Below are 14,388 nucleotides of genomic sequence, written 5' to 3' on the forward strand. Positions count from 1 at the left end.
AAATATATCCCGGAATGGCTATGGAAATGCCATGATAGGTAGGTATGGTGGTTGTTTTGAGGAAGATATAAGGAGGCTTATGTGTGACAGAGCGTGTCATATCACGGGGTTTGGATGCACCGGCGAAGTTTGCACCGACTCTCGAGGTGAGAAAGGGCAATGCACGGTACAGAAGAGGCTAGCAATGATGGAAGGGTGAGAGTGTGTATAATCCATGGACTCAATATTAGTCATAAAGAACTCACATACTTATTGCAAAAATTTATTAGCCATCGAAACAAAGTACTACATGCATGCTCCTAGGGGAAGGGTTGGTAGGAGTTAACCATCACGCGATCCCAACCTCCACACAAAGGATGACAATCAAAAAAATAAATCATGCTCCAACTTCATCACACAACGGTTCACCATACGTGCATGCTCCGGGAATCACAAACCTCAACACAAGTATTTCTACTAATCTACAATTACTCACTAGCATGACTCTAATATCACCACCTTTATATCGCAAAACTATTGCAAGGAATCAAACATATCATATTCAGTGATCTACAAGTTTATGTAGGATTTTATGACTAACCATGTGAATGACCAATTCCTGTCATCTCTCTAAATAGATATAAGTGAAGCAAGAGAGTTTAATTCTTTCTACAAAAGATATGCCCAGGCTCTAACAAATTTAAGTGAAGCAGAAGAGCATTCTACAAATGGCAGTTTTCTATGTGAAGAGAAACAGGCAATCCAAACTTCAAATGATATGAGTGAAGCACATAAAGCATTCTATAAAGCCATACTCAAAAGATTTAAGTGAAGTGCAATGAACATTCTATAAATCAACCAAGGACTATCTCATACCAGCATGGTGCATAAAAGAAAAGTGAAAACTAAACGCAAAAGACGCTCCAAGATTTGCACATATCACATGAATGAAACGAATTCGAAAACATACCGATACTTGTTGAAGAAAGAGGGGATGCCTTCTGGGGAATCCCCAAGCTTAGACGCTTGAGTCTCCTTGAATATTTACTTGGGTGCCTTGGGCATCCCCAAGCTTGAGCTCTTGCCTCTCCTTCTTCTTCTCACATTGAGACATCCTCGATCTTTGAACACTTCATCCACACAAAACTTCAACAAAAACTCGGTAAGATCCGTTAGTATAATAAAGCAAATAACTACTCTAAGTACTGTTGCAAACCAATTCATATTTTGTTTTTGCATTGTAGCTACTGTAATATAACTTTTCCATGGCTTAATCCACTGATAAAAATTGATAGTTTCATCAAAACAAGCAAACTATGCATCAAAAACAGAATCTGTCTTAAACAGGACAGGCTGTAGTAATCTGAACATTCACCATACTTCTGTCACCCCAAAAATTCTTCCAAAATTAGGAAAAATAAAAAATTTGTATAGAAAGACAGTGCAAAAAGTTTCAGAACCGTTTGACGTTCCAATAAAAAAATGTAAAGTCGCGCACTACAGCCAAAGTTTCTGTCTTGCACCGCACAAACCAACAAGCAATGTAAACATCCTAAAGGCAAATCTTAGCACATTATTTTTATTTTTAAACTTTATAAAAGCACACAACAGAAATAAATGACTCTCTAAAACTTCTGGGTTGTCTCCCTGGCAGCGCTTTCTTTAAAGCCATTAAGCTAGGCATATAGTGCTCAAGTAATGGATCCACCCGGATCCCAAGGTATATCAAAGCCAATTTCAATTAACAATGATTTGTGATTTAGTACTGAGCACAAAGTAACATATATCATGCAACAACGAAGTCTAACTCTCTTCCTATGCATCGGCATGTCATAAAAGAACAATTCATGCACACATAGTAAAGGCCAATGCATAGTATAAACAGCTTCTTGCAATTTTATCATATTGGAAACATAGAGAGGTGGAGATATAGTTCCTCTCTCATAATAATTGCAAGTAGGAGCAGCAAGCACATGCATATTATATCTATCAAAATCATCATTTGTAGTAGTAAACTGCAACCCATCAATATAATCCTTAATAAGCACAAACTTCTCCGATATAGTATAGTTTGGAGAATTCAAAAAGATAATAGGACTATCATGTGTGGGTGCAATAGCAACAATTTCATTCATAACATAAGGAACTATAGCAAGTTCATCTCCATAAGCATCATTCATATTGGCATCTTGGCCACAAGCATAGCAAGCATCATCAAAAAGGGATATTTCAAGAGAATCAACGGGATCATAACAATCATCATAGCATTCATCCTTCGGTAAGCACGAAGGGAAATTAAACAATGTATGAGTTGAAGAGTTACTCTCATTAGAAGGTGGGCACGGGTAGCTAATCCGCTCTTCCTCCTTTTGTTCTTCGCTCTCCTCATCATCTTTTTCATCCAATGAGCTCACAGTTTCATCAATTCCTTCTTCCATAGACTTCTGCAAAATATTAATCTCTTCTTGGACAGCGAGGATTCCTCAATATATGGTTTAATATAAGCATTAGAAGCATAATTATCATAACAATATTTAAGTATGGCAAATTTTTCAGATTTGCAAAGAGTAGCATCATACTTTCCAATCAAAGAAGCAATTTCATAAGCACCCCTAAAAGCAACAAATTCTTCAATTTGTTGAACATCATAGTAATTATAAACACCCTTAGCATACGAAGATACGATCCCATTATCACTAAACACACATTGGTAGGGAAGGTGTTTCGTAGGGTCTTCAGAACAACAAGTAAAATAATATATTTCACATAAATTCCAAGCATAGCATTGCAAACGATGAATTTGATCCAGTAAAAGTTTCCCTTTTTGAGATAAGCAGTGTCGCACATAACAAGCATGCTCATCTAAAGATTTGCCCTCAACTAAGCTAGTTGGGGTTTCAGCGCGAGCACATAGGGATCGAAGATGATCCAAGTAAAAAGCTTCAGGAATGTGATAGATTTTGAGTGGTTCTTCAACCATTGGTGTAGTAGGTACGACTATTTTTTTGGTATTTTGCGTTTCCTACCCATAACTAAAGATAGAAAACAAGAGCACAAAATAAAAAATACTTAGTGATAAAGCAAACAAGCACACACGAGAATATTCACCCCATGCTATAACTCCCCAGCAACGGCGCCAGAAAAAGGTCTTGATAACCCACAAGTATAGGAGATCAATTGTAGCCTCTTTCGATAAGTAAGAGTGTCGAACCCAACGAGGAGCTAAAGGTAGAACAAATATTTCCTCAAGTTCTATCGACCACCGATACAACTCTACGCACGCTTGACGTTCGCTTTACCTAGAACAAGTATAAAACTAGAAGTACTTTGCAGGTGTGATAGGATAAGTTGCAAGAATATAAAGAGCACATAAATATAAACTAGGGGCTGTTTAGATGAAGACACAACTAAGTTAGTTTTAGTAAAGAACTTTTTGTCACGAGAAAGTTATTTGTCCCTAGGCAATCGATAACTAGACCGGTAATCACTATTGCAATTTTATTTGAGGGAGAGGCATAAGCTAACATACTTTCTCTTCTTGGATCATATGCACTTATGATTGGAACTCTAGCAAGCATCTACAACTACTAAAGATCATTAAGGTAAAACCCAACCATAACACTAAAGTATCAAGTCCTCTTTATTCTCATATGCCATGACCCACTTATCCGTGTTTGTGTTTCAATCACTCATGCAATGCAGACAATAAGCAAACCATGAACATATTGCAAACCCTACAGCTGGGATCCCTCACGCTTGCGTGACACGGAGAGCACCACAGGACAGCACCAATAATAAAACATGCAACTCAAACCAATCACGATCATCAATTAACCCATAGGACAAAACGGATCTACTCAAACATCATAGGATAACCATACATCATTGGGAAATAATATATAGCGTTGAGCACCATGTTTAAGTAGAGATTACAACGGGTAAAAGAGGGGTTACACTGCTGCATAGAGGGGGGAAGAGTTGGTGATGAGGGCGGTGAAGTTGTTGGTGTAGATTGCGGTGATGATGATGGCCCCGGCGGCGTTCCGGCGCCACCGGAAGTGAGGGGGAGAGAGCCCCCCTCCTTCTTCTTCCTTGGCCTTCTCCCTAGGTGGGAGAAGGGTTCTCCCTCTGGTCCTTGGTCTCCATGGCATGGGAGGGGCGAGAGCCCCTCCGAGATTAGATATGTCTCTCTGTCTCTCTCTGTTTCTGCATTTTTAGATTCTGCCCTTTCACCGTTTCTTATATTCATGGAGATCCGTAACTCCGATTGGATTGAAACCTTCAACACGATATGTTTCCAGATATTAGCTTTATTGCGGCAAAAGAAGGGCAACAACCGCCTTACGGGGTGTCCACGAGGGTCAGGGGCGCGCCCACCCCCCTTGGGCGCGCCCCTTGCCTCGTGGGCCCCTCGAGCATCATCTCGCGTTGATTCTTCTTCCCAAAATTCATAAATATTCCAAAAAAAAATTCTCCATTGGTTTTTTTATCCCGTTTGGACTCCGTTTGATATGTGTTTTCTGCGAAACAAAAAACATGCAACAAATAGGAACTGGCACTGGGCACTGGATCAATATGTTAGTCCCAAAAATAGTATAAAAAGTTGCCAAAAGTATATGAAAGTTGATTAATATTTGCATGGAACAATAAAAAATTACAGATACGATGGAGACGTATCACCTGTCCTTTATCTCAAAAGGATTGGGCTACCTTGCTGCACTTTTGTTACCATGACCGTTACTTGCTCCTTACAAATTATCTTGCTACCAAACTACTCTTTACTTACAATTTCAGTGCTTGCAGACATTACCTTGCTGAAAACCGCTTGTCATTTCCTTCTGCTCCTCGTTAGGTTCGACACTCTTACTTATCGAAAGGCCTATGATTGATCCCCTATACTCGTGGGTCATCAAGGCTCTTTTCTGGCGCCATGGCCGGGGAGTGAAGCGCTCTTGGTAAGTGGAAATCGGTAAGGAAAAATTATTACTACATGCTGCAATTTATTATCACTTGCTACTATGGAAAACAATCCTTTGGGGGGTTTGTTTGGGGTATCTTCACCCCGACCGGAACCACAATTAGTTACCCCTCAATCTACTGCACCTACTGAAAATATTGGTTATGAAATTCCGCGCTGTCGCCGGCTTGCTGCAACATGGTGACGGAGGATTTGCTGGCCCGATCTGGGCCGGGCCCGGGAGGCTTGGTGTGCCCCTGCTGCCGCGCCCGGCCGGCTGTCGCGACGACACTGGAGGCAGTGGCCTCACCGTGCGACAACGGTGGAGGCAGTTCCCTCCCGAGCGGCCTTGGTTTGTTCTCCATTCTTGTTAACTTACCTTATTATTTTTCTTTAGGGCATATGGCCCATCTCCTTTTTAATACTGATTATTTTTCTTTTTGTCTAAACCGTGCCAACTTTAGTTGTTCAGTTATACTAACATAAAGTAGTGAGTTTTGCTAAATAAGAATATGAATAAGGTGGTGAAGGAGGTATATCAGAAGCACAATTTGTTGGCAGTTCCATTGGAAACATTATCGTAATAACCGCTAAGGTATTTCCCAATATGTCAAATTCATGTGAATAGGGTAATTATTTTAGGGGACTAGCTACATTTCTGCATGTAAATAGAACTTGCTTTGCAACCATACTAGAAGAACCACCACTGAGTACATGCCAATATCAGGGCCTCACTTAGGAAATCGGTACATACAGTTCAAATTCTTTGTCCCGTTTTGGTCTCGGGCTTCTAAAAAAGCTCAAGGTTCCGCAATGCATCGATCAACTAACTTTAGTTGATGTTCAAGACTCCCAAATTACCATTTTTTATGGTGAATGATGCTCAGGCACACATCATTGTTGGTTTTTTCATGTCATGTCATGTCATGCTTGGTCTTGTAACTGCATCTTGAAATTCATTGGATGTTCCGTGGGTGTGCAAGCAAACTTTGACGACTTTATGTACAAATGCTTTATTCATAATGAAAATAATATCATTGTATGTGTCTACAAATTTATGTCATACATTTGTAAAAAACATCCACATATTTATAGAAAATGTTTGTGGTTCTTCTAACTCCGAAGGTGATTGCATTGTTGGGCCTGGCGCAGTTCATGCGCTCGAGACGACACATCGGTCGACCTAGCAAGGGAATTTCCTATTTGGCGCCTTTAGTGGCGCCAATTTAATATGTCAGTGGTACACAACACTAATATGGTTGCATAAAAAACATTCACACATTTTATAGAAATTGTTCATGGTTCTTCTAACTCCGAAGGTGATTGCATTGTTGGGCCTGACGCAGTTCAAGCACTCGAGACGACATGTCGGCCGGCCTCGCAAGGGTATTTCCTATTTGGCGCCTTTAGCGCCAATTTAATGTGTTAGTGGTACGCAACACTAATATGGTTGCGTAAAAAGCATTCATATATTTGTAGAAAGAAATTGTTCATGGTTCTTCTAACTCGAAAGGTGAGATGAAATATTGGACATAAAAATGTGGAAAACCAAGGTGCCAGCAAAGATCAAAATCTTCCTCTAAAGATAGTAAAAAAAAGAGCACTTATTTAGATAGTAAAAAAAGAAAAAAGAAAAGAGAAAAGAAGATTCGGGGCCATCCATATGTGCTGGTCAGGCCCATACCAACCAGAGGCGTTGCGTTGTGCCGTGGTCTTCTCCAGCGGCAGGCAGTCTCTCAATCGTCTTGTGCTGTCAATCCCACGCCACCGAACCCTAGATCCGCCGCCGCCGCCGCCGCCACCGCCCAACCGCAGAAAATGGATCCCTCGCCTTCCGCCGGACACCAGGAAGAGTTGGGAGAGCGCAGGGGGCTGTTCTCGTGCTTGCTCAGCGAGTGCGACGCTCCCCCCTTCAACGAATCGAATTTGGACGCCGATCTCCTGGAGCTCCTCCTCGACTTGCACGAGGAGGCGTTCCGCCGGCTGCCCGCCCACGACATGCCGGTGGAAGCCGCCGACCAGTTGGCCGTATCCATGCGCGAAGGCGGCCTCTGCCTCGGCCTCCTCGACCCCGTCACCAACATCATCCTCAACACCGTAGCCCTCCTCCCGCGCGACTTCGGGGACATGGCAAAACCCGACAGGAGGAGGTCCAAGAGGCTGGCCGCCGGCAGGGTGCAACCCAGTGACTACAGCAGCTGGAACACCAGCTGGGTTTTGCCATCCTCCGGCAGGGTTACCTGTGGGCCGTCCACCCGCAGGGCTACATGGTACTCTATTGCTGGGGCGTCCCGCCAGGCTCTCATCAGATTCATGGTTGCCTACTTCGGATGCCTCAGCGAAGAACAGGCCACCCGCTACCTCCACTGGGCACGCGCCGATCTCGCCCTCGCAGTCCAGCTGGTCGAGCACGATCTACACGCTGCTGCTGTTTCACCACCCGACCCTGCCTCCCAAAGGACGCAAGCCGCCTTCAAGTACGCCGCAAGCTGTGGCCGGCGGCACCCTGCGCCTGATGACCTGGTGCGGCTCCAGGCGTCGCCCCTGCCCAAACAGTGCCTCTGCGACTCCGCCCCCTTGCTCGACAAGGGAGGGCGCAAGCTCACCGTCGATGATGTCATCACCATCATGGATTTGCTGCGATACCAGGACGGTGCCCCCTTGGATCTTCAGTTCAGCTTGCGGCCAAGCGGAAGAGAGCTACTTGTCTACTGCCGGGACCTCAAGGCTGATGAAGGGAGACTAGACATTTCCAACACCACAGGCTCCCATGGCTTCAAAATGTTCACCATCAAGGTCGAGCGTCATGGACACCACTTTGCGGCCCTGCGGTCTCCTCACGAGCACAGATCCATGATCTCATCCTGTTTGCACAAGGTTGTGAAAACCGCCAAAGCACACTTCGGCTCTGCGGTCATGATCTGTTCTGGCGATGCCTGCGAATACACCAGGTCTCTCAGGATGAGGCTCCACGACATGATCCACGGCTTCTATCTCAAAGTCTTCGCCATGCTGCCCTCTATGTGGCTCCACCTCATCCCCCACATCCTATTCGCTGGCCACTGCTATGGCCCCATGGACCCTGTCTCCAACATCATCATCAACTCCATTTGCCACCACATACTGTGCCCGCTCCCATCGTCAGCTGACTGCAAAGTAGACGTGTATGACATCCTCGACACCCTCTCTATGCTTCGTGTGGAGGTCCGTTCCTTGGAAGGCCTCATTGCCCTCGTCCGAGCAAGCTCCGAGTCCCAATGCTCGACGCAGCGGGCGATGGAGCACCTCTCCTGCAAACGCTGTGACCTGTCCCAGGAGACGCACACCTCGCTGCAGTTTACTGACGCAGCCGCAGCCGCTCGACACCCACAACATGCTGAGCTGGGATCATTCTTCGCTTCCCTGGTGCCCGACAGGCTCATTGACCTGCGGCTCTTGCTGGCCACTAGCGCCGATGGCAGGATCTCCTCTGAGTCTCTTGGGGAAATAATATCCACTCTCAAACATAGTGCACTGCTGTTGGTGGCTCCCGTATCTCCCAATGCGGCTGAACTGTGCAACGAGGCTAAGGAGACTCTGCTACAAAAGAGGTCATGTTATAACGAGATGAAGTTATTCATCCGCGCTGAGCTTGCGCAAGTGCTGAAGAAATATGCCTTTGATCATCCTCTGGTACATGGCTTTGTTTGTGTTCATTGTTTCTTTCTTGGGTACATACTACATTCTTAACATATCTCTTTCAGGTGCCTCATTTGACCTTTGCTGTTTCTTGTTTTAGGAACCAAAATATGAGCCAAGTTTTATCTGTGGTTTGGTGGCTGCTCCCAGATCCCTAGACAGGCTTTCCTATCATGTTAATTTTGTGGCTGCTTCTGAATCTGATAACCAACTCTTCTTTGCCGAAATAAATGAGCCATTTCCTGACCCGCCAAAACCAAGTTTCTGCTGCCCTCTACCCCTGACATCTACTGGTACGTCCCCACTCCTTCCAGTTAGCATGAGCAGCCATGTAGGTTTGAAACATTAACGAAAGGATTTTTAGTTTTATGTTTCATCGAAAAGCCTTTTGATTTCCATTAAGGCCCATTCGTCTTTTCAATCTTACGATGCTTTGTCGTTTCGTCCAATCAAAGAGAGAAACATTAAAATATTCTACTATAGCTTCCATACAGAAGACCTTATGTAGGGCACTGCATGCACCGGATTTTCTCTTTTCAGCAGCCTGTTCCTCGCATTTTAATTCTACACCATTTTTCATATACGAGATTGAGATGATACAACAACTTAACGGCTATGTATACACCCATTTTCGACATGCTTGTGAATCGGCCATGAGAGACCAGTGTTTATTTGGAATAACTAGTTTATGGTCAAAAAACTGAGTTTTCCAAGCATGACATGCATTGTCCTGTGAATATACCTCAAGAAGGCAACCACGGCACTTGATTTGATTAAATTGTAGAGTCCATTGAGTGTTTTATTTATTTATTTTGGCAAACACAGTCTGAATGAGAAATCATTAATCATGGGGCCGACTGGAACGAATCATGATATATCAATTATATGAACTGGTATAGACAAACATATGGGCAAAACATCCACTGCAAAAATTAGAAACTCTTGCCTGAAAGTATAGTTTCTTTGAATTAGTGAAAGCATAGTAGATCTTCAGTATGCCCTTCTGCAATGCCACCAACAGGCCATCCATCAGTGCAAGTGCTCAGGCACCAGCAGGCCATCCATCAGTGTCAGGTGCTCAGCCACCAGCTCATTCACAAAGAAATCCTGCTTCTTCTTTACCCTTATGAACATGCCTCTCTATCACCACCTTCCACTCAACCTTCTCTGGTCACTTTGGTTGTCATATTTTGCATAAACCCTGGGATGTGTCACATTTCACTTCACACCATCGTCTAGATTGTGCACTATGATCAGGTTCTGGTATTTTACCTACTTGAATCATTGACCCTAGATTATGTCTGTCTACCTATGCAGCACTTATCACTCAGGATGCAATTGGACACGCCTGCGGCCTGTCCGCAATGTTCGGCATTAGCTAATCGCAGGATTAGTATCAGCCGCGTCTGCGACCAGGACTGCCTGCTATTGTCCAGCAGACAGATGCAGATGCTGCTTTGCGTACCACTGATTGTTGTACATGCACTCAGGCTGGTTCACTCCAGCTTTCCATACTGGCTGCTGGTGCTATGCGGACACTGCTGTTGGACACCCAGACTTAGAAATATGTTGCTAGCTCATGTAAGCCATGCTGGCTCTTGTACTGAACTGGGGCTTTCAGATAATGTAAACATGCATAGCTTGTACAGGTTAATAGCCAAAGACCAAAGTACATTTCAGCATAATAAGCACATGACACGAGCCTTGTCTTCCTTTAAAAAGAATATTTTTAGAATTAGATTGATGCATACACTTGTCAACTTCTTCAGACTGTACTTCACCACTTGTTTGCATATATTTTGCTAATCATGTTCATCACACATCTGACAACTAAATAGTACTACTACTCTTGTATTCCTTGCCTATTAGCAGAAAAAATAAAAGGGAATTTCTTGCCAACTAAGGTTCAGGTTCCTTCCAAGAATTCAGAGTAATGGTAATACAAAAGAGTCTCATGCCCCTTTAGGAGTTCTGATTAGCTAACGTATAGTACCAACTTCAATATTTCAGCATAATAAGCATACATCGTAATTCTGATTAGCTAAAGTACAGTACCAGCTTCATTTTGGCATCCTCTTTTCTTGACAGATCTTCCTCTCTGCTTCTTGATTGTGCACACAGCAGATCATGTGAAAGTTTTAATCTAAAGTTGTTGTATAAACCATTCCGGTAAAAAGGAAACCATGTATCATGTAAAGTACATAAACTACATTATATGCAAACAACTCCTTGCAGTATATAAAACTATCAAGTACACATATGTCTATGTGCATAGTAGTAGGTCTCTTCAGAATTTAGAATGTGACAAGAATAAACACGTACTGTCTCAGGTAGTGTTACTTGTTACAGCCGCAAGAATGCTTCTTTAGTATGAAAATCGGCTTACCCATGCCGAGTTTAATATTAGCAGTGCATCGTCGTCATCTTCTGCCCCTGCCGCATCTGTATTCACATCTGAGAATGTTTGCTACAGAGGCAGTTTTTAGGAAAAACGTACCGCAGGCAGTTGTGATGCCCTAACGACCATGCACTCCCCTTCGACTGTGACAAAGAAGAGATGGTGTTTCCTTCGTTGCATTTGCTTGCTTGGTAGAACAGCTGCTAGGTTGTTGTAGGCATGTGAGACAAAAAGCATTCCTTAAGAAAGTAAATGTCACAATGTGCAGGAAATGGAGACTTGCTTATTGTCAACTTATCAAGCAATCTTCGTCGTAAATTTTAGTGGTAGGTATAGGGTCTGAAGGATTCAAATCAGCAGATTTTAACCAATCCTGGAGGCAACTCAACGCCTCAAAATTGTCGCTCTTCAGCCTGGTTCTATGGTCGCTAATGACCATTCCACCTGAATGCCAACTCAGACGCCACTGTTTATGTGGAGATCTCACTATTTTTGTTGTTGGCAAGCTCATGACTCCACTGTTTCTTTTTTTTTAATGTCCTTTATCATTTTCCATTTTTTGCCCTCATTTTTTCTTTCCTCTCCCATTTATCTTCTATTTTCTTCTCTTCTAGATCTGTGTTGATCCTATTCGCCCTTTCTTCTTGTAGCTGAATCTCCCGCCTCTTCCTTTTCTTTTCATTCTTCCTCTTTTTCTTGGTCTTGCAGTCCTCGCCTTCCGGCTCTGCATCAACCCCCAGCTTGGTCTTTTCAGCAGCGCCATCCAGCTGATGTTGCGGCTCTTCCCTCTTCTTTTTCTTTCCATTATTCTTCTCTTCCGGCTCAGCATGAAGCCATCAATCCCCAGGTGGGTCTTCTCAGTGACTGTGTCCAGCTGCTGCTGCAGTTCTTCCCTCTTTTTCTTTCCATTCTTCCTGTCTTCCTTGGTCTTGAGAGTATCCTGAGAAGAAATCTGAAGCAGAATAACATTGGTTTAGTTTGACTTAGAGCAGAAAAAGAAACATTCATAACTAGGAGAGAACAAATACTAAGATGCAAAATCATGAGACAAGCAGACCTGGCCCTTCTTTATGTGATTGCCACAGTCCTTACCTTCCGCCATACAGCTGCTGCAGCTGCAGCTCTCCCGTATCACTCTGAGCGAATATGAAACATGGTATATACTCAAAAAATAAAGGACCAATTTTAGAGGGGCCGTAGCTGTACTATATGTTCAACTTGACAGTAATGAGCCATCAATCTGAGTGTTTTGCGGCTTATTAACGTAAGAAACCACATGTACACTCAGTCTATTAAAGTGTGCTGCAGCTTAATACTAATAAGAGAGTGCTCAATATGCAGTCAGTTTATTGAAGTGCGCTGCAGTTTATTAATCTGAGCTAAGGATGAAACTGTTTGGATTTGGACAGATAATGCCCATACCGTATCCTATTCCACATTTTTCTTTGGATTCAGAAGCGGTGCAGTTACGGAAACGAATATGGAATACGCAGGATAATAGCGGAAACAGACACGGTATGGTTATGGAGCGGCGGCGGACTGGAAGCGGAAAAAAATAATCGGACAAAAACAGCAACAAATGATACATCAAAGCATTAATACAGCTAACAGTTCCATCTAGCCATTAAAAAAAAACATAAATTTAGTCCTCCGCCGGCCATATATAGCCAATGGCCTACACTTGCTGAATTATCGTTGCACTTGAAGATGATGCCTCACACGCAAGTGATTCCAAAACAAATGGGTTCCATACTAACATTACAGGCTTAGACTCGAGCTGTATAGTGACATGTGTTGATCGTGTGTAATTGTGTAGCATGTCCTATTCCGAATTCGATTTTGGTATCCGATATCCGGTTCCGAATCCGACCGGATAGGTAAATCCTTGTCCCATATCCTGTAAATCCGGATTCGAAACCGGATTCAGACGGAAATTATCCGATCTTTTTCACCCTTATTCCAAGCCAACAATCTGCAGTTTATTTCCATTCTCAGGTTCTTGGTTGCTAGCTGCAACTGAAGTGCATTAATAAGTTCCAGCCTTCTAAGTAAACTGACAGTAGGAATGGTGGATGTTCCAGGGCCGCAATTACTGACAGTAGGAACTGACAGCCTTCTAAGTTCCAGCCTTCTAGTAGGGAATTTATCCTATTTTTTGTAAGAGAGAGGCTATTTTTTATTTATGTTATCAAAGTACTCTAGTGGCTTCATTGAAGAATCAACACTATTTGGAAAGAACTGAGCACATCACATTGAATCAGAGCATACTTATAGTAAATCACACTAAGCATAGGTGGGAGAGAGGATCAGAGCTGTACCTTCTCATCATCTCTCGTTGGATTCTTGTCCTCCTCCGCCGATTTCTTGTGCTCGTCCACCGCAGCACCGGACATCTTGCTCAACGGGCGGGGACAAGCAGGGAGCAGGGTTGGCACCGGCGGAGAGCACATGCGGAGACGAGCGGGACGCCGGCCCGGCTGTGGCGAACGGCGGTGTGCCCTATTGGCTGGCTTGCATTGTTGCTTCGTTGGGATTTCCTCCTGTTAGCAGGCCATGCAGGCCAAGCGGGCTAGGCAGGCCAAGTCCGCTTCATTTTTGTGGCTCATCCGCAAGGCTGTTTGGGTGTTTTTTGCGGCGCGGACGACGTGGGCTCGTGGATGTCTGCGTCCGCCTTCATCCTGACTTATCACTGATGTCCACTTCATGTCTGAATGAGCTCCACCCACCTTTCTTTTATGGTCACTTCAGTTATGTTTTGCATGCACATTCACTGTCTTTTCACTTTTCAGCATTCTGTTCCTTGCATTTTAATGGGTACGCCATTTTCTATATATAAGATGATACATCAACCTAACTTAACGGCTATGCATACACCCATTTTCGACATACTTGTGGATAGGGATGCAAGGCGCGATCCACCCCGCTTTGTAGTCAAAGTAAATCAACTTAGTTATAATCTTTCTGGTTCAGCTTTAGTTCAGTTTGAACTAAATTTCTGTTTTGGCGGGCTTATGCGGGATGCCCGCTTGCATCCCTACTTGTGGACCAGCCATCAGGGTAATAAGGTTAAGATCAGCGTTCATTTGGAATAATTAGTTTATGGTCATTCAGATACATCAAGAAGGCAACCGTGATACTTAATTTGATTAAACTGAGGATTCCATTGGGTGGTCTTTTATTTTGGCAAACACGATGGCCCTGCAATTGTTTGACCATATTCAGGTTCTTCTCCCCATTCTGGCCCCTTGTCCACCAGCAAGCATCGCCTCCTCTCCCATGTCCGCTCCACGCATCTCCTCCTCTTGCTGTCTTCTGCAGCAGGCTTCTCCTAGCCCACCACATTGGCTCCAGCACACCTCTCCTTGCCCACAGCAGG

General features: G+C 43.8%; 1 protein-coding gene across 1 annotated transcript in view; it reads left to right on the forward strand.

The window, feature by feature from the left end:
- Nucleotides 1–6,651: 6,651 nt before the first annotated feature.
- Nucleotides 6,652–14,388, forward strand: part of LOC119307032 — a 9,316-nt gene continuing 1,579 nt past the window's right edge. Inside the window, exons 1-2 of the mRNA XM_037583111.1 lie at nucleotides 6,652–8,608; nucleotides 8,715–8,907. Of these exons, the coding sequence (XP_037439008.1) occupies nucleotides 6,755–8,608; nucleotides 8,715–8,907 (2,047 nt within the window). The 5' untranslated portion in view covers nucleotides 6,652–6,754. The remainder of the gene's footprint in view (nucleotides 8,609–8,714; nucleotides 8,908–14,388) is intronic.

This window comes from Triticum dicoccoides, chromosome 5B (assembly GCF_002162155.2).
Source record: "Triticum dicoccoides isolate Atlit2015 ecotype Zavitan chromosome 5B, WEW_v2.0, whole genome shotgun sequence".
In the NCBI taxonomy this organism is placed as follows: domain Eukaryota; kingdom Viridiplantae; phylum Streptophyta; class Magnoliopsida; order Poales; family Poaceae; genus Triticum; species Triticum dicoccoides.